The 22,026-nt window shown below is 36.0% G+C and overlaps 1 protein-coding gene across 4 annotated transcripts in view; it reads left to right on the forward strand.

The window, feature by feature from the left end:
• The first annotated feature begins 768 nt into the window (after positions 1 to 768).
• The window catches only part of CDH18 (cadherin 18), a 411,562-nt gene continuing 390,304 nt past the window's right edge, over positions 769 to 22,026 (forward strand). For 3 of the 4 annotated variants that reach the window (XM_068990438.1, XM_068990439.1, XM_068990440.1), the window contains exon 1: positions 769 to 996. In XM_068990438.1, coding sequence (XP_068846539.1) covers positions 769 to 996 — 228 coding nt within the window. The remainder of the gene's footprint in view (positions 997 to 22,026) is intronic. The other variant, XM_068990441.1, reaches the window with a different exon arrangement.

Raw genomic sequence — 22,026 nt, forward strand, 5'->3', positions numbered from 1 at the left:
CTTCTTTCTTCTTTTTTGCTTACTAAAGATCTTAATGCTGTGATGGTTTGTGAAATATTTTCAACCTGAGGGAATATTCCATGAAGTTCTGTGAGTCACATGTAATAGGTGATTGATTTATTTTAAGTTGTATTACATCTAACAAAAGCAAGATAAACACAAAAAACAAATTAAAAATTTGCACTTAGTGTGGAGTCCCTAATAAGTCACATTTTGTAAGGCACATATTCATGGTTAATTTTCAATCTCTCTAGGACTATATTTCTGTTGTTTTAAATAATTATATAAATATAAAGTTGGGATTTAAAATACAGATATGTATGCCCGTATAAAAATACCATGCACAGACTTAAGAATGACTGTGTATGTTTGTGTTTATTTATTTCCTAAAGAACTTGAACATATTCTTTGCCTATCAGCATCACCCTGCAAAACGGTATAATTTGTATTCTGAGCAAATACTTAAAATTGCCATATTTTGTAATGTATATAATTTTCTCTCTTTCTATCAGGTAGAAAATGGTTGCTCCTGTTCACCTGCTGTGAAGACTTAGAATCACACAACTACGGCTTTTGTTCTCCAAGTGTTTCAGGATGTAAATGCAGCCTGACTTTTCCCCGATGGGCTGTTAAATCATGGACATGCTAAACAATTTTCTTAGGACTGTCCTTCTAGAAGATGCATTGGCTTCTCTCTCGAATGCTCACTAGGCATTTGTAGCTGACAAGGAAAATCAAGAAGGCTGTGAACTGGAAAGTTATCTTACAATGAAAATTACGAGTACCTCCTGCATCTGCCCAGTCCTGGTGTGTCTCTGTTTTGTGCAGAGGTGTTATGGGACCACTCACCACAGCTCCATCAAGGGGACCAGAAACCAAACCAAACACATCGAAGGTGAAACCGAAGTCCACCACCGTCCCAAAAGGGGGTGGGTTTGGAATCAGTTCTTTGTTTTAGAAGAACATATGGGACCAGATCCACAGTATGTTGGAAAAGTAAGTTTTTGTTTATTGTTTGTTTTTTCCTCTCCTGGGAAATTGAGGGGTGCGATGAGGGTGGAGCTGGAGTTGGATTTGAAGAGATATGGAACGTCAAGTGAATTATGTTATAGAATATTATTTCTTATTCTGAACATTTTGAAATAATGATTATAAAAAATGAACATCGCCAAGCATGTCACATCTCCATAAACATCAGTTCATATGTACTAGACTGAATTTTCTTTACCAGCATATCACTCTCTCTGTTCTCTCATGTAAAATGTAAACACTTTAAACACACAATTCAGTAATTTTGTCTTTAATACTGTGAAGGTGTAGTAGAATTCACCATGTTATTTCTTGGAGCATTGATATTTACAGATTTTTTTTTAATCTACTACTGTTGTACATAAAGCTAAGAAAATCTATGACTTCTAATATATTTTTGTTAATTGTTACAAAGGTTGTAGTTGAATTTGTCAGCCTTTATAAGCACATGGATATTTATCGAATCTCCAAATTAATTTCCATATACATAGTAATATATTTTAAATATGGATTAAATATGTACTCAATGTACAGGTTTTGTTAAAATCCCCAAAGAATGAAGCTGATAAAATGATCAGGAACTTCACACCAGCTTTCCTTTCTCTTAGACATACAGACAAGACAATTTAATGGCTGATCAAACCCTTTAGGAAATTGTGCGCTCAGTAATAAGGGGGAGTTTAAGCACGTGTCATCAAGCTCCAGGGTAAAGAAGAACATGGGAAGTGGGGAGACAGTCTTCTGATAAATTACTGATGGGGGGCAAGCAGCCACACTTAGGTTGGTTCAGTACCTATGGGAAAAGAAGCAAGCACAGCAGTAGAATCTTCATGACTACAGGCTCCCTGACTTCTTTTTTTTTTTTTTTTTATAAATTTATTTTAACTGGAGGCTAATTACTCTACAATATTGTATTGGTTTTGCCATATATCAACATGAATCCACCACGGGTGTACACATGTTCCCCATTCTGAACCCCCCTCCCACCTCCCTCCCCATACCATCCCTCTGGGTCATCCCAGTGCACCAGCCCTGAGCATCCTGTATCATGCATTGAACCTGGACTATGTGAAATGAATCACCAGGCTCCGTGACTTCTATCTCCCTGCTTGACTATTTATTTTCACTTTAGCACTGTTAGTGCTAAAAAAAAAAAAAAAAAAAAAAATAGTACTCCATCCAAAGCCAGGGTGCTTCCCTAATGTGTAGGCAGTGCAGGAGCACAGCCATCTGTTCCACCTCTCATCCAACAGGAACTGAGTTGCAGCTGTGTTTTCCATACAAGGCAGGAGCTATGGAGTCAGAATATGAAGCACAAAACGATCTGGAACAAATCTATCATTCTCTGATATGCATATCAAAACAAGAAGAAAAACCCCTTATCTTCATTCTATGTATTTTCCCTATGGTGTATTCCATATAGTAAATGGAAATAAGTATACTAAAAGTAAAAACATAATAAATTGAATTACTGTAAAGTTATTTTTGTTATGAACTTCAAAATCTTTTTTCTGTAACCCTTTCACTCCTTCAAAAGGAGGGGGTGGGGGAAGGAATGGAAAATGTTTCTTTTTTGGAATATTCCAAAAGGAAAAAATATATATATGTTAAAATATTTTGTTGTTTACTTTTTGTCACTTTAGTTTAATTAAAAATCAAAATAAAATTTGCTAGAAAGAAAAAGGGAAAGATCAGATAGTGTCTCAGTTTTTGATGGTTTTAGTAAAAGATGAAATTTTAATCAGTAGTTTAGCTACAAATAATCTTTCTGGGCTTGGGCACCAGAGAACATATGGTTGAGAGCTTGTGAGCCACCAGGAGGTGGTGAGGGCTGGGAAACTGTTCCTTTGTGAAGGTTCTGCAGAAATCGGGGTCCATTCTAGTTGTAGTATTAACAGACAAATTAAAGGGTCACACCCTTAAGGTATGGTCCTCTTATTCTGTATCTGACTTGTATCCGTTTACTCATAATCTTCTTTCTCAATATTCATCTGCCTTTGTGAGCAATCTAACTTGATTGTACAGGCTCATTCCCCTCATACATCACCCCCTACAAACATATATACATACATACATGATTGTGAAAATTAAAGAAAAAAAAACTTTCAACGTCCAACATTACACATGTACTTGTGTATCCAACAATACACATGATCCTGTCCCATTATTTTTATTAAAGAAAATAATTTATATTTAAATAAAGTAAATGCATTATTACATACATATGAATACATTCATAATGAACCAGCCATGTATTTTCAAAGTGTTCCTGAGTAGAAGATAAAATCATTACAGTTTCTATGAGCATGAGAAGGGAACACATCCAAAGATCTGAAAATTATCTCCTTTACCCCTCTCTGACACAGAAATGTCCACAGGATTTTTGTCAACAAAAATAAAATAATAATCATACAATACAGTTCTGTTATTAATATATTTTCTGCATTATAAGTTTGTTTCCATCATCCTTAAGCTCTGGCTTATAATTTTGTATATCTATTTCTATATTTCACATTACAAAACATCTGAAACTGCCAGAGCTCAAGCCAAACTGTTTGATACTTGCCAACTTCTTTTATATTTTTTAAAATTTTCTTTGAGGTTTGTTAGTCAATGATTGGATTTGTTACAAGGGAACTTATTTTACTGACATTGGTCAATACATATTACTCACTACTAAGAGATTTTTTTTTTAATAAGGGTAAGGAAATTTCTAATGGTAAATAGTATATATATATGTATATATATATATATGCACATATATTAGGTATACAGCATCTACACTTTAAATATATGCCATTATACATATATACAGGTATGTGTAATTGACAATTCATACTTTTTTCAGAATGTAAAAGCCATGAGAAGTTAAATACCAAAATTATTATGTGTAGTGCATGTCTATGTATCTATGTATCTATCTCTCTATCTATCTATATATCTTGGATTTGATCTCCCTGATTTATTAAAGATCTTTTTAAATACTTGAAAGTTTAGGGTCAGGAAGCTATAATAGCACATTTGTTAGTAAGTAAGTCCTTTCTTCCCAGAAAAAAACCTATATGGTAATGTAATTATAGCTTTACAACAAAAGTCTTCTCTCTTTTCCAAAAATTATATAATAACTAATATAGATCACTGTCTTTTATTTTTTAAAAATTGAATAGAGCTAAATGAATCCCATTATAACTAAGAATTTAATTTTATATAAAATATCACACACATCCTAAAATGCAGGCTGTGTATGACACCCATCATTAGGGTAGACTCATTGCTTTCATGAGATAATGAGAATTACTAAGTAAACAGCAGAGTCTGAGTTACGACTTCTCTTCTTTTTATCTGTATTACAACCGGTGAGTGTCTTTGATTTCTTTACATGTAACATGAAGAAAAGTTATGACCAACCTAGACAGCATATTCAAAACCAGAGACATTACTTTGCCAACAAAGGTCCGTCTAGTCAAGGCTATGGTTTTTCCTGTGGTCATGTATGGATGTGAGAGTTGGACTGTGAAGAAGGCTGAGGGCCAAAGAATTGATACTTTTGAACTGTGGTGTTGGAGAAGACTCTTGAGGGTCCCTTGGACGGCAAGGAGATCCAACCAGTCCATTCTGAAGGAGGTCAGCCCTGGGATTTCTTTGGAAGGAATGATGCTAAAGCTGAAACTCCAGTACTTTGGCCACCTCATGCGAAGAGTTGACTCATTGGAAAAGACTTTGATGCTGGGAGGGATTCGGGGCAGGAGGAGAAGGGGACGACAGAGGATGAGATGGCTGGATGGCATCACGGACTTGATGAACGTGGGTCTGAGTGAGCTCTGGGAGTTGGTGATGGACAGGGAGGCCTGGCGTGCTGCGATTCATGGGGTCGCAAAGAGACACGACTGAGCGACTGAACTGAACACTGAGAAATACTGTTTCAGATTTCTAATTCAAGCGTGTTATAAAGTTTGGTTTATAGTTTAGATTGTCAGTTAAACCACTGTCTGTGGTTGTGCTTGTGTTGCTTGCATAATAGATAATAATAACTATTGAAAAATTTTAAGTATTATTGGTGATACATGGAAATAGCACAAAACCAAATTCAGTTTCTAAACATGATGTCTTTTTGTAATGCAACTAGATTCACATTTATGTATTGAATGTAGCTGTTTTCAAGCTATGATGGTAAAACTGAGAAGCAGTGAAATAAAGTAATATATGCAAAGTCTAAAGTATTTACTAATGACCATTTACAGAAAATATTTGGAACCCCTTTTCAAGGGTCCTGCCTCACCTAGTAGACTGTGAACACTCTGGAAGCAGTTATGGGGCTGTTTCATCTTCATTTACACAGAACTCTATCTCAGTGCCTATTGTAATGCTCAACTGTGGTAATTCACTGGAAAGGGTTCTATAAATTACAGCCTTTTGTAGTCCTGTTAATGGTTGTAATAATTATTTGAAATTATTGAAACAAAAATCTCTGTCATCAAACATTTCTTTTATGGAAGTGTGAATTTGCAGAGGTCTTTAGTTCACCTCTTTCACTAGCATGCCCTCTCCCAAGGTTATTTTAATGAATGTTTATTAGCTTTCGGTATTTTTGTTGTTATTGCTGTTTAGTTGCATTGCAGGCAGTACTGTAATGAATGTCTTTGTACATACATCATTTAGCAAATGTATAGATGTCCCTGAAGGAAGAGGTTTCCAGAGTGGAATTCTGACTCAAAAAATAAAAAATCTTTAATTTTGGTAGATGTTACCTATCCTCCTCCATAGGTGGTAGTATACTTTACACCTCTGTCAGTGATATGTAAGAATATATATTTCTCTATAGCAATGCCAACAAATGGGATTGTAAGATCTGGACTTTTGTAAATAGGTGAAAAATTGCATCTCTATGTGCTTTCAATATACGTTTGTCTTATTATGAATGAAATTAATCACATTTTTGTAGTTGAGGGGATATGAATATTCCTTTTTTTACTAACTGACTCTTTAGGCCCTTTTGTTACTCTTTTAAACTTATCAGTACTAGTCAATAATTGCATAATAGTTGGAATAAATCTTTGCCAGCAATATTACCAATCATTTTTTCACAGTTGCAATTTACCCTTTGACTTTGTTTATAAGTTTTGCTTTATAGAAATGTATTATTTTAATTTGATCATCTTTTGCATTCCTTTAGTTGAAACAACACTTTTATTTGATTTGAATTTTTCTGAAATTAGAAATATTGGTGTTCAGAATTAGTGCCAGGATATTAAAAATGCATTCTTCATGTCTTAATATCTACAGTTTATCACATATTTTAGAAAATGTTGCTTATGGAATAAAAAACATGGTGTAAAAATAGAATTGTTTGCTTTAGAGATCAAAAGCTATAATTTAGAATACATATGATATCATATTTTGATCACTAGCTATTGACTGTATTGCATTTATGTCTCATGTTTACCAATAGAATACATTAGGGTACAGGTTGTAGTTGAAAGTATACTGACTCTTTCTGGTATATTCTAGGAGTATTTAAATATATGCAACTGTTAGAATTTAACTAAGGACACTTAGTGGAAATAATGTTTGTTACTATACAAACACTGAAAGTGAGCTTCATGTATTTCAAGTGATAATTGCTGTGATTAGCTAGGTGTCCTCCTCCATAAATACATTAAAAAATATGTATTACACATGTAATATGAAAATTTTCACTTCAAAAATAGTGAAGATGACTTCTTTAAATGGCCAAAAATTCTTACATGAGAGATAAAAGATGCTATGGTTACTTCAGTATATCTTTAAGTGTATATTATCTATATTGTATTATCTGGTAGTTAAAAATAATAGAATAAAACATAGAATAGAATAGAATCAAATCAAATCAAAGGTAAGACCAAAAACTGTTCCTCTGTATTAACGTGTTTTAGGCTAAGATATCTACTCTATTAACAATATAGCATTAGGATTTGGGCCTTATTAACATTAAACATATCTTTGATAATAAAAATTAATGAGACTAGACTTTTTTTCAGGATGAACAAATGTATTACATTCCCCATATTCACTTCTCTTCATTTTATAGTGTATGTTCTTATGACTGTTAGGATTTTTTTCCAGATTAAAAACTGTATCATGTAGAAACTGTTGCATACTTCTATAAAGAATTTAGTTACTAAAATTCTGCCTCTAACTCCCCTCTTTTCCCATGTCCTATGTGTGTGAGTCAGTGGTAAAGAATCCACCAGCCAATGCAGGAGACAAAAGTTTGATCCCTGGGTCAGGAAGATCTCCTGGAGAATCAAATGGCAATCCACTCCAGCATTTTTGCCAGGGAAATCCCATGGACAGAGGTGCCTGGTGGATTACAGTCCATGGGGTTGCAAAAATGTCTCACACAACGTAGTGACTAAACAATGGCAATATGTGTGAGTAAAGTGTGGACTCTAGGCAATTATTCTAAATGTGCTGTATTAAAACAAAACAAAACAAAAACAACCACAGCAAGCATATAGAAAGTAAGAAAAGAATTCTGGTGGCATAAAGGAATTAAATCATCTTGTCAAATTCCTCAAATAATGGAAACCAACGATGCTTGAAGCAGTTAAGTGATCTCTTCATGGGAAGGGGGATTAGTTATGGCAGTGCCAAAGAACAAATTGTAAGATATCTAATTCTTTAATGAAAATCAGTTTCTAGTATATAGTGCATGAAATTCCCCTCTCATCATCACCATTACTTCCATTATTCTCTATTTTTTCTGTCTTTAAAAAGAGAGCCTTCAAATCTCTTTTAATATGAAGTACTGTAACTTCAAATTAAATAAATGATTTTGAGGTTCAAGAGAGAATAAATCATGTAAAAGGGAATGGGAAGGTTCAGGTTTTATAGAAAAAAAAAGATAACTTTAATGTCATCATGAACTCTGAATTAAAAATTAAACAAACAGCCAGAAAAGCTTCCGATTGTCATCTTATTGTCAAGATGATGATTTTATAAAAGTTTTTTTTTTTTACCATAACTTCTTTGAAATGGAAAACTTCTTGTATGAAAACATGACATTTTAATTTTGTACAAGTGACAATGTGATGAAATGATGTCATGTGAAATTAACTCATGGTGTGCAGGTGCATATGGATATAGAAATTTCTCAATAATCATCCTGGAAATTTAACTGTTTAGGTCCAGTCCTAAAAGAAATTGGGTGCACAAAAGAGAAATTTGATTTGGCATATACTTCATTTAATTTGTAGTGATATAGAACCTGATATATCTTTTTTAGAAGAAATCAGATTTCACTAAGTTTCACTTTAGTTTTAGAGATAAGTGACAATATGTTTGAACTACCTAAAAATGTTAGGCATGCTAATAGCATTAGCACTCATTATATATAGTGTTTCTTAGTGCTGTATTGGAAAATTTTTAAACATCATCAGTATAAAGCGGTACTATGGGCACAATCTATGAATGTGTTCACCATGTATACTTGGTATTACTATATAAACATAACCACCTGTATGTTAATATGTGTGTATTTGGTCTTGAGTGTTATCAGTGGTGCTAAACGGAAAGTGACTTTAACACTCGGGGGCATTTGGCAATGTATAGACACATTTTTCACCTCTGCTACAATGTCTGTTAGTTTAAGATGGCATAATCATTATGGCCACAATACTGAAAGAGTTCAGGAAAATATCTTAATGTGCTTTCAACTCGGAATAAAATATGAAAATGAATATAATTGTCTATATTAGTCTTTATATCAATACCATTGCAAATAGAATTTATCATTTTAATTGAAAAAAGAAAAAGGCCCACAAGGGCAAAATGGCCAAGGATCTCTGAAAGTTATAATGCTGCTGCTGCTGCTGCTAAGTCACTTCAGTTGTGTCTGACTCTATGCAACCCTGTAGACGGCAGCCCACCAGGCTCTGCCCTCCCTGGGATTCTCCAGGCAAGAACATTGGAGTGGGTTGCCATTTCCTTCTCCAATGCGTGAAAGTGAAGTCGCTCAGTCGTTTCCGACTCTTGGCGACCCCATGGACTGCAGCCTACCAGGCTCCTCCGCCCATGGGATATTCTAGGCAAGAGAACTGGAGTGGGTTGCCATTGCCTTCTCCTGAAGTTATAATGAGGACTTGATTTTTGTGATGGAAGGATCTTTACCGAGCCTTCCTTCCTCACTCGTAGATTGCTGTCTTCACATTCACATGGTTTCTCACTATGTGAGTGTCTGTGTGCAGATTCCCTTTTTTCTTTAGAACATTAGTCCTCTATAGGGACCCCATCTCAGATAATGTACTGGGGTTAGAATGTCAACATGTGGATTTCATTGGTTTAAAATTCAACCCATAATAGACTGAAATCAATATATTTTTGTGTAATTGTTAGGATTTTTATAATTTATAGAAATACAGCATCTATTATTTCTTTGAATTTTCTTCTCCCTCATTTATTGTTTCATTCTGAAACTTCTATTTGATATGATTTTTCTGAGATTCACTTTTAGGATTCTAATACTTTCTTCAACTTAGTTGAATCAGTTCAGTTCAGTTCAGTTGCTCAGTCGTGTCCGACTCTTCGCAACCCCATGAACTGCAGCATGCCAGGCCTCCCTGTCCACCACCAACTCCCGGAGTTCACTCAAACTCATGTCCATCAAGTCGGTGATGCCATCCAGCCATCTCATCCTCTGTCATCCCCTTCTTCTACTGCCCCCAATCCCTCCCAGCATCAGGGTCTTTTCCAATGAGTCAAATCTTTGCATGAGGTGTCCAAAGTACTGGAGTTTCAGCTTTAGCATCCATTCCTTCCAATGAACACCCAGGACTGATCTCCTTTAGAATGGACTAGTTGGATCTCATTGCAGTCCAAGGGACCCTCAAGAGCCTTCTCCAACATCACAGTTCAAAAGCATTAATTCTTCAGCACTCAGCTTTCTTCACAGTCCAACTCTTACATCCATACATTGCTACTGGAAAAACCATAGCTTTGACTAGACGGTCCTTTGTTGGCAAACTAATGTCTCTGGTTTTGAATATGCTATCTAGGTTGGTCATAACTTTCCTTTCAAGGAGTAAGTGTCTTTTAATTTCATGGCTGCAGTCACCATCTGCAGTGATTTTGGAGCCCCCCAAAATAAAGCCTGACCCTGTTTCCACTGTTTCCCCATCTATTTGCCATGAAGTGATGGGACCAGATGCCATGATCTTAGTTTTCTGAATGTTGAGTTTAAGCCAGCTTTTTCACTCTCCTCTTTCACTTTCATCAAGAAGCTTTTTAGTTTCTCTTCACTTTCTTCCATAAGGGTGGTGTCATCTGCATATCTGAGGTTATTGATGTTGAGTATTAATATTTTTTTTATATTTAAATTGTGGCTCAGATGGTAGAGAATCTGCCTGCAATGCAGGAGATCCAGGTTCAGTCTCTGGATTGGGAAGATCCCCTGGAGAAGGGAACAGAAACCCACTTTAATATTCTTTCCTGAAGAATTCCACGGACAGAGGAGCCTGGCAGGCTGCAGTCCCTGGGGTTGCAAAGAGTCGAACATGACTGAGCAACAACAACTTGACTTAAATATGAATATTAGCTTGAACACATTTAAAAATTTTTGCTTTACATTGATTCCTTTTCTCCTTTTTATATATACCTTGTTTTTTCATTTTGACCAGTTTCTTCTCTTAAATATTTAAGTATTGCAAACCAACTGTTTAAAAATCTTGATCAAATTGTGTTATTCATTTCTGCTTGGTTAATTTGCATATTTCTTTTGTCTATCCACTGGCATGGAAATTTGATCCTGGTGTGCCTTTAAAATTTTTTTATTCACTTGTTTTCGATAGAATGCGATAAGTAGGAATGAGGATTTTGATGGAATTCCTCTAAAATACAGCTTGAGGGAGATCCATAGAGAGTCATTTATATTTTTGTTTGCTGACAACCCATTGATTTCATAAATCTTAATGCATTTTATTTTTGTTTTTAATTTGTTTTCTTTCTGTTAAGTAAAGTATAACTGATTTATAACATCATGTTAATTTCAGGTTTACAGAAGTGATTCAGTTAAATATATATTAAATTTTAATTTTTAACTATTGATTCATATCCATACTTTTTAATGAAAACAACAATTAAAGAACACTAGCAGCACAAAAATAAATCTTGTATGTACAGGGAGGCCTGGCGTGCTGTGCTTCATGGGGTCACAAAGAGTCAGACAAGACTGAGTGACTGAACTGAACTGAACTGATACCTTTCTTCTAGTCTGCTAGTTTGAATTTCAGTTTATCACAGGGATGGTTATTTTTCTGCCAAGCACTATTAACCAACCACAAGCTTCCTTGCTATTTTTTTTAAGCTAGTAGGTAGATAGTCCAATTTTCATTTCACAGAGTTTGTTTTCAAGTAGTCTTGCTTTGTTCAGATATCTCCTTTCTAATTTTATACTTTGATGGGACTGAAAGTCATAGTTTCTAATCTTCAGAAGATGGAAAATTTAATCTTGGTGCTCATGGCCTGTATTCAGTTTAATTTCCCCCAAAGTCATCTGACTATCTGCCAGTTGGAAATGACTTTCCTGGTGAAAATCTCTTCCTTCCTTTCTCCAGTAAATTACCTTTCACTGAATTACCATTTAGTGAATTACAGTGAATGTTTCTATCATATTGCTCTTTATATTTACACTTGTTTATAGTAGGAGATGTCTTTATTAACTTTGTCAGACATTTTTATGGTCATATCTTACTGCAGGTTTTTCTTTACACAAAACAAGCTTTGGATTAGATAATTTTGTTAATATATTTTCTCTATATATAATAGTATTCTTTTACCATGATTCAATATTTTCATGCAGAGGTAGAAATGAAAATCTAAATATTCTCCAAAATATGAAAAAATATATATATACATTCTGAAAAATCTATCGCACTTCGTAATTAACTATGGACTGTTTTGTTCCAGTACATATTGGCCCTAAGAAAATGAATCATTTTCAACATAGGTATTATTCAGGAAATCTGTTCCATAATTTTATTGATTTTTTTAATCCAGTAAACATTTAATTGCATCAGACTTCACATAACAAAAGCATTTAGTTGGAAGTTAAGCCTAGAGGGTCTTCAAATACATCCAGTTTTTACTTTTTCTAAATTTCATAAAGAAAATACCAGGCATTTGTTACAAGAATCACAGAGTGAAATATCATCATTTTTTTTCCTCTAGGATTGTTTCCTCTATATAGCTTCTTTGTCACTATATTTATAGACATTAGAAAGGTATACAATATGCAGTCCTATTCTACAATAAAAGATAAAATAATATAAAATATAAATCATTAAAATATACTAACATCATAGTCTTCCCTTTGGTTTTCATTTTTTATAACCATAGCTTTATTTTAGTTTAATTTTTTTAATATTTAGTGGAGAATAGTTGATTTGCAATATTGTGTTAGTTTCACGTATATGGCAAAATGAATCCGTTATACATACTCTTTTATAAATTCTTTTCTCTTAAAGGCTATTAGAGTATTAGAGATCCCTGTGCTGTATAGTAGGTCCTTATTATCTAATTTATGTTTTACTAACTGAGCTATGAGGGAAGCCCCAATTTATGTATAGTAGTGTGTATATGTTAATCCCAATCTTCAAATTTATCCCCTTACTTACCGCTAGTAACCATAACTTTATTTTCTACATCTGTGACTCTGTTTTGTTAAGTTCATGGGTACCCTTTTTTCCATATAGAAGCAATATCATATGATATTTGTCAGCTGAGTTTATTTTGACAAAGGCTGAAGACTAGGTCATATTCATTCAAAATTTATCAAATACCTCCTCAGTTCTGGTCACCGTGCTAGGCATTGTTTATATAGTGGTGAATGACACAGGTATTTTGGGAGACATTGACATTAAGGCAACATTCATACAAATAAATATTCATCTATAAAGTGCGGTGAGGATTATTAAAGAATGTTGTACTTGGGTGTAGTGTTAAACCTAGATTGGGGGTGAGGAAAGAACTCTCTAAGGAAGAACAGGCCAGTATCTAAAAATAAATCAGGATTAATTCCACCAAATTGACCGTCACATATGCTTGTATGTGACTTTTGAGCTTGGGGCAATGTCCATGGTGAAGGATTAACACATATAAAGCTCTTGAGATTTGAACCAATCTGCATGCAATGCAGCCCACTCCAGTACTTTTGCCTGGAAAATCCCATGGGCAGAGGAGCCTGGAAGGCTGCAGTCCATGGGGTCGCGAAGAGTCGGACACGACTGAGCGACTTCACTTTCACTTTTCACTTTCATGCATTGGAGAAGGAAATGGCAATCCACTCCAGTGTTCTTGCCTGGAGAATCCCAGGGACGGGGGAGCCTGGTGGGCTGCCGTCTATGGGGCTGCACAGAGTCGGACACAACTGAAGCGACTTAGCAGCAGCAGCAGCAGCAGCGTATTTGACTGCATTCTTCTTCCAAGAAAGACTGGGTAACTCCACTGTAGGGAATGAGCAGTAGAGAGATGAGATTAGACACAATAAGACATAGATATTACAGTGTTTCTGGGGTAAATAACTGTGGACTTCATATTTAGAGAAATGTGAAGACTGTTGATTTTAAGAAGAAAAGGATGTGGCATCAATATATTTGACATTTATTGCTAAGCAATCACTCTTCTGGGCTTCCCTTGTGGCTCAGCTGGTAAAGAATCTGCTTGCAAGGTGGGAGACCTGGTTTGATCCCTGGGATGGGAAGATCCCTTGGAGAAGGGAAAGGCTACCCACTCCAGTATTCTGGCCTGGATAATCCCATGGACAGAGGAGCCTGGCAGGCTGTAGTCCATGTGGTTGCAAAGAGTCGGACAGGACTGAACAACTAACATACTCACAATCACTCTTCTTTATGAGTAACAGAATCTCAGGGAAGAATTTTGGAACAATCAAAAGTATGTTAGTTTCTGTAAAGCAGCTGCTGCTAAGTCACATCAGTCGTGTCCGACTCTGTGCGACCACATAGATGGCAGCCCACCAGGCTCCTCCGTCCATGGATTTTCCAGGCAAGAGTACTGGAGTGGGGTGCCATTGCCTTCTCTGGTAAAGCAGCTAATACATTATAAAAAAGAGGGTAATAGTTGGCTTATTTCCTGTTCCATAATGATTTAAAGGATCTTATACTTATGAACCGTATAATGTGTTACTGGCTCAAGGCAACAACTAAGACGTACTTGTAACATATATATATATAAGTAACAGGAAACAGGGGAGGGAACATTGGACAGGTAGCCTTGATTTTTATACTATATTATCTTTTGACCTGAGTAAATCCAGACTTTCAGAACAAGGCTTTATTATGCACATCAAAGAAGTGAATGAATAAGATGATTACAAGAATCCTGTTTCACTTTGAAAGTTACTGTTTCAACATAAATTCAACTCTTAAGAGAAACTAACAGCATGTCATATACTGTGCTAGATGTGGAGATTATACTAATGAAATATACAATCTCCATAATTAATGAAGGCAAGAAGAGGAGGGGTTTTGAGAACAGGTGGTAGCATCACAGTGCTAGTGATGCTATAGCAGTGCTAAACATAGAGGATGATGGTTCTAGGGGTAGAGAAATATACTTGACTCACATCAATTTAGAGAAGGCTCCTCAGAAGAGTGAGAGCTTGAACTAATCTGTTAGTAGCAATAGAAAATGAGACAGGTAAAATACATTGGTTAAGAGAGACCTGCTCTGGAATGGCAGGAATGCCATATCAAAAGAATCTAAGTAATAATTAATAACATATAAGTGCAGCAGCTGGAGCACAGATCACATGCTGAAAAGTGAGACTGGGGATGAAGCTAGATAGTATGATGGGCCACCGAGGACCAGTCTTTGTATGAGACTCAAAGGAGAGTATAACTATATTCTCCTTTACCTCCAGGTGTTCAGGAATGAATTGAAGGATTTTCAAATGTGAAGTGACATGAGACATAAAGAACAAGTTCAGAGGCAGAGAGCAGACATTGCACAAATGTGCAATGCACCATTGCACAAATCTAGGCTTGAACTTGTACATTTCAAAAGAATTGAAGGGAGTAAATAGATTAAAACTTTAAAAAAATTTTATAGAATTGACAAGATTTTGGGTCCATTGAGGGTGAGAAAGGGCCATTGGAAGATGTTGAGCAGGCTCCTTAAATTGTGGAGGGATTCTAGAGAGGGCCTTCCCAGGTGGTGCTAGTGGTAAAGAGCATGCTTGCCAATGCAGGAGACATTAGAGACAGGTTTGATCCCTCAGTTGGGAAGACCCCTGGAGAAGGGCATGGAAAGCCACTCCAGTATTCTTCCCCAGAGAATCCATGGTCAGAGGAGACTGGTGGGCTATAGTCCACAGGGTTGCAAAGAGTCGGACAAGACTGTAGCGACTTTGCATGCATGCTAGCGAGTAAAGGAGGAGAAACATATCTGGAAGTGAGGATGATGGAGCTAAGTTTGGAGAGTCTATATCCTGGGAGCTTTGTGGCCATGCAGGTGGGAAATTATGGAGAGATGCAGAGCTGGGGGAAGGATGTAGGCTATTGGTGATTGAAGCCATGCGTAAAAATTTAGAGAAATGTACATTGACTCCTGGCTCAGAATATAAATCTGTAGTGCAAAAAAGTTAGAATGGAAAAGAGAAAACTAAGTCTGCATAAAGTGTTATAAAATTCAACAAAGGACTTAATAGAATAGAAATGGAATCAGAGTCGATAAATAAGGAGAAAATCTCAAGCAGCAAGTGATCAACAAAATTAGAAGCGTGAGTGAGAATACAATAGCACTGTATTGTCTACTTGAAAGATTGCTAAGAGGGTAGAGTTTATGTTGTGTTCTTGTCACAAATAACAACAAGAGAGGGCAGGAGAAAACTTTTAGAGGTGATGTTTATGTTTATGCTTATGTCTCTGACATAGATTGTGTGATGGTTGTATACTTATGGCCAAACTCATTCAGCTGTATGCATGTATAAATATGTATAGTGTTCTGTGTTTAATTATACCTCAGTAAAGTGGCTTTAAAAAGAAAATAATAACAATAAAATATTTTAAAATTGGGACTTATATTTTCTACAGCTATTTGTTTTACCCAGGAAGCTATTTTCTCTGAAAAGTGGAAGAGAAACTGAAAGTGACTCAGTCATGTCCCACTGTTTGCAACGCCATCGACTGTAGCCTGTCAGGCTCCTCTGTCCATGGATTCTCCAGGCAAGTATACTGGAGTGGGTAGCCATTCCCTTGTCCAGGGGATCTTCCCAACTCAGGGATGGAAACCAGGTCTGACACATTGCAGGTAGATTCTTTGCCATCTGAGCCACCATTTTCTCTGAAGAACTTTACTCTTTACAGCTTGACTCATGTTCAAGAGGGTTGAATAGTGATAGAGGAGGCTGTAATTGAATATGAATCTGTGGAGTCTTTGAGGGGTTTCCTTGGTGGCTCAGATGGTAAATATCTGCCTGCAATGAAGTAGACCTGGATTTGATCCCTGGATCGAAAAGATCCCCTGGAGAGCAAATGGCAACCCACTCCAGTATTCTTGCCTGAGAAATGCTATGGACAGAGGAGCCTGGCAGGCTCTAGTCCATGGGGTAACAAAGAGTCGGACATGACTGAGCAGCTCACACTTTTTAATACTGTGGCATCTTTGCTTATTTGTAATGGAACTATTCATCTTCCTCAGCCCTTCTAATTGTTGCCTGCTGCTGCTGCATCTAAAAATGTAGGTGTTCCTCTACATCCTGAACTGTTCTCATCTGCCTAGTGATTGACACAGTGTTTGTGTTGGTTAGTAATATCCTGCTGGCTGGTGAAGGAAACTATATGAAGCTAATTTAATAATGGGAAGTGATTTACTAACTTCATACCTGAGGAGTAGAACAGACTCCAGGCAAGTAAACAATCAGTGATACAAATAGTGTGATTAGGATCCTAGCCAATTGCCTACAGCTGCAAACTCAGAAAGCATGTGAAGCCTAAGTCCCAAAGTTTGTAGGCAACAGTTCAATCTGTTCCTATGTCTGTTATAAAAAATAAAAATAAAAAAGGGATTTCTTTGCTTGCAGCTAGATGGTTTCAAGTGCCCACATATTTTTCAAATCCACATTTAAGGGTCTGTCCTTTAAAAACTCCCATGTATAGATACTAGTTTCTCAAACAATGAGAGTCTTCTTGTTAAAAAAAACTCATTGGTTAACAAACAAAATATATATATATAAATATAAAATAAGATAGTAATTTTATGGTAAAGGCATACTTTCTTTGAATCTTATTGGACTGCTATTCAAGCACATGCTGATTAATGATAGTCAACCTGTGTTGAATAACTGAAGTCCAGATTTCTGATTTAACCATGGAGAAAATTGGATTATCATTATGTGTTTAGGCCAGAGCTGTCTAGTAGAACTTTCTGTAATTATAGTCCTGTTTTATATCTGCACTGCCATTTTGGAAGCTACTGCTGCTGCTGCTGCTGCTAAGTTGCTTCAGTTATGTCCGACTCTGTGCGACCCCAAAGAGGGCAGCCCACCAGGCTCCCCCATCCCCGGAATTCTACAGGCAAGAACACTGGAGTGGGTTGCCATTTCCTTTTCCAGTTCATGAAAGGAAAAGTGAAAGTGAAGTTGCTCAGTTGAGTCCCACTCTTTGCAACCCCTTGGACTGCAGCCTACCAAGCTCCTCCGTCCATGGAATTTTCCAGGCAAGAATACTGTGGTGGGTTACCGTTGCCTTCTCCATTGGAAGCTACTTAGTTCAGTTCAGTTCAGTTGCTCAGTTGTGTCCAACTCTTTGCAACCCCATGAATAGCAGCATGCCAGGCCTCCCTGTCCATCACCAATTCCTGGAGAAGTTGGAAGCTACTAGCCACCAAAAAATGTTTGTTTCAGAAAAAAAAAAAAAGCAACCAACTAGCTTCCTTTTAATTGACATTTGAATATTTGAGTTTTGGCTATTGCAATTAAGGTTCTGAATGTTTGTTTTATTAATTCAAATAGCTACTTGTAGTTTTTGGCTCTAATATTGGATGGACAGATAGAATAATAGGTAGGGAATCTAGCATCATGTGCATAATATATACAAATGTACGAGTCTGTGATTTTGGAGAAGACTTTTGAGAGCTCCTTGAACTGCAAGGAGATCAAACCAGTCGATTCTAAAGGAAATCAACCCTGAATATTCATTGGAAGGACTGATGCTAAAACTGAAGCTCCAATACTTTGGCCACCTGATGTGAAGAGCCAACTACTTGGAACAGACCCTGATGCTGGGAAAGATAGAAGACAGGAGAAGGGGACGGCAGAGGATGAGATGGACCGACTCAATGGACATGAGTTTGAGCTAGCTCCGGGAGGTGGTGAAGGAAGGCCTGGCGTTCTGCAGTCCATGGGGTCACAAAGAGTCAGACATGACTGAATGACTGAACAACAATGAGTCTGTGAAGGTCACATAAAGTAATAGGCAGACAGAATGACATTAAACACTGTGGATCTGAAAGTTTGACTCTAATATGTAAAGAAGGTTATGAAAACTGGGAGGATCGAGCCTGGCTCTCTTTTCCTTTGCATAAGGCATCATAATAATTTGTTATTGTTCACATTATTTCTATGTGTGGAGGTGTGAGGTGGGTATTGCACTGAAAGGCATGATTTAGTAGTTCACCTTCTTAACTGCAACAGAATATGACCCACTTCAGCATAAAATTAACTTTCCAGATGGATACTGGCTAGATGATGGAATTGGCAGAGAGGCCAATGAGTCAGTGTTGGAATAAAGCAGGAACCAAGAGAGGTTGAGTAGCTGTAAATGAAGCCAGGTTGATACCCCAGAAATGGTTAAGTCAAAAGATTGCCAGTGACACTTCTGCCACTGTTCTTGATAACATAGCCACAAATAGTAGCAAATCTTTCCTTTGATCTTTGTGTCAACTGGTCACATTTTAAAGCTCCAGACAAGAAAGCGTATGTTGCTTCATCCTAAGTCAACTGTCAGTGGTCTAACTGCCCAAGTGGGGAAGATGCAGAGTCTCGTTCCAGAAGTTTCCATAATTGAGGCCACATTATCTTCTACCAAAGTCTTATAACGGGATACCAATTCTTTCAAAATAAGATGGGATTCCCTAAAAGATACACTGACACATACCCAGCTATAGTTTAATATAATTCTTTACTGTGTGGAGAAGTTTCATATATTTGACTTTTGTTTTACTTCAGTATAGTATTTTACCTAGTATGTCACCAAGCTATATCAAATATCATTCATCTTATTTTAAACTAGGGACTCAGAAAAATTGCAGACCACTCTTTCTTTTTTTGAATTTACTTCAATGTCCAACTTTGTGTATGTATGTTGTATTAATGCATGTGTGTGTGTGTGTGTGTGTGTGTGTGTGTGTGTATAAAGCTAAAAATAGTGGTTCATAAACTTGTTCTGGAACATCATGTATGCTCAGTAATTGCTTGTTCCGTTCATTAGCTCCTTTGCATGCATGGGTTCCTTCTATTGTTATTTCAAAATTATGAGAACTATTAAATACATCTGTAGTATTCAAGGCAATATAAACTACTTTTAATTAAAGTAAGAGGATGCTAAGCAGAGAGGAAGTGCTGTAAGAGAGACATATATATTTCACTTGAAATTACATTTCCCTCCTAAATATGACTTATGTTATGGCCTTATGCTTTCTTTCTTCTCCACGCACTGCTGCTGTTGTTCTTTGAACCCTGTTATTATTATTCCATTGAATTAAATTGACTATGAACATTTTTTCAGTTTTATTACTATTTTTATAAACACTGAGATGAGGAAGGGTAAAATAATATCTAATTATACATCAATTATCAGCACCAATAACACTAAGTAAATATTTATGTTTGGGGGGTGGAGCATCAGTACAGTGCAGCTGTGGGGGACTAAAGACTCTCTCTAGAGAGCTGTTAATTTGCATAGAAGTTATTTCTATTCTGCATTTTGCAGCTGCATTTCTTTTAGTGTCTGTAAAAAATGTGACAATAACAAGAATGAAGATAAAGAAAATGCTACAGTTGGGTTAATACATTAAAAACAAAGCTTTTGATTAGGTATGTATTACCAGGAGACAAATATTCACAAGGTAGGTAGATACCTTAGTTTTCAGCCTTCTTTGAATATCAGAATTACGTGGGAAGTTTTTAAAGATCCTCAAGTCCAGCCTGTGCATCCAATTGAATAAGTCAGCAGATCTAAAAATAGAACTCTGATATCTATTTGTCAAGCCACCAAAATGATCCTAAATTAAGTATCTTTTAGAGCCACTTGTCTTTAGGTTCATTTTACTAGTGATACATGAGGATACCTTGAGTAAAATGACAAGAATCTTTGTGTTAGAAATGGCTACTTTGTTTTAATAATAGATATCTGTGAAATAATGATCATTTTAATGTGACATATATGTGCTTAATCTCATGGTCTTGAATAACTCCTCTTTTAAAATATATTGATAAATGAGATCAAGTATTTTTTCTCTATGTACATGTTTTCAAATACCTTTATTTGTATTGATATATATAATACATGCAGATGGGGGAAAAAAAGCAAATGTTACAAAAAGTTATCACAAAATTGATATTCCTCTTTTCCCCTTTCATTTCCTTCTCTCAGCTTTTCTTACAGATTAAAAAAAAAAAACACAACCTGTGATATTTTAGTCCTTTTATTTTAACATGACTAGGCTTTATCTTGATTTCCTGCTATAGAATATGAGAGTCTACTTGTTTAATCACCCTACCTCCTGTTCCCCTTTGCCCATACTTTTTCATTAATCATATTTTTCCTCCCTAAGTTGTCTTTTTAAAATATGTAAAATACTGACGATTATTCCTACTCTTGCTAACTTTAGATAGGCCACAATTGCTTTCCACCTTTTAGAATGATGATACAGAAAACCCTACCATTGTCTTCAGAACACTGAGACAGATGATGAGAGTTTGAGCCAATTTCATCACTATCTCCCTTGTTAGTTGTCTCAGACATCTTAATTTTTTTCCTAAAAAATCTTGCACTTAATTTTTCCAAAAATGTGCACTTTTTTTCAGAGAGGAGAATGACTGGCTGTTAAGAGTTCTGCTTGGAGACATGTACTTTTTCTATAATTTGTCCACTTACCTTTATGTTTTAGAATTAAATCTCATCCCCAGTCTCCATTATACTTGGCATTTTTGACTCCTAAGCTTTTGAGGAAATAATGCAAGACATGGCAAAATCCTGCATGCCTATTCCCTTCCACACATGTTTAAGGATATAGTTTTCTTTGTCCTTCTAGTTTACTCATCATTGTTTCATTCATAATTTGTCTTTGAGGAGCTTACTGAAATATCTTTTCTGTTGGGAGCAAAACTTACCATCTTTAATTTGTGAAATATTTCAACTTTTTATATACCTCTTATAGTTTAATGAGACTCCAAGAAGAAGAAATAAAAACATTTTATCTCAAACTCCATCTTAAGAAGAAATATTTTAGGAAAACTTACATAAAGGAAAATATGTATTACTTGTGCTGTCATGTTCCTTGAAAATAGGTGATTTGCAGGCTTTATATGTGCTAAATATTGGGGCAATACAAATGTGCTAAAGATACATATAACACCAGCATTGTTATCAAAGCCAACTAAACAGTCATCAATTTTAACATATTGACTTCATTGATCTTCATTATGTTAGATCTTAGACCAGAGGAAAAAAAACCCTGGGATAGTAATGGAGTAATGAAGATATTGATTTACATTTTGACATCAGCAAATAGTTATGTTCACTAATGTTATGTGATAACTCTATATTCTCCGCATTTTAGTGACTTTTAATAATAACTTATCACCCACTCCAGTACTCTTGCCTGGAAAATCCCATGGACAGAGGAGCCTGATAGGCTGCAGTCTATGGGGTCGTGAAGAGTTGGACATGACTGAGCGACTTCACTTTCACTTCTCCCTTTCATGTATTGGAGAAGGAAATGCCA

Source organism: Capricornis sumatraensis, chromosome 18 (genome assembly GCF_032405125.1).
Source record: "Capricornis sumatraensis isolate serow.1 chromosome 18, serow.2, whole genome shotgun sequence".
Taxonomy (NCBI): domain Eukaryota; kingdom Metazoa; phylum Chordata; class Mammalia; order Artiodactyla; family Bovidae; genus Capricornis; species Capricornis sumatraensis.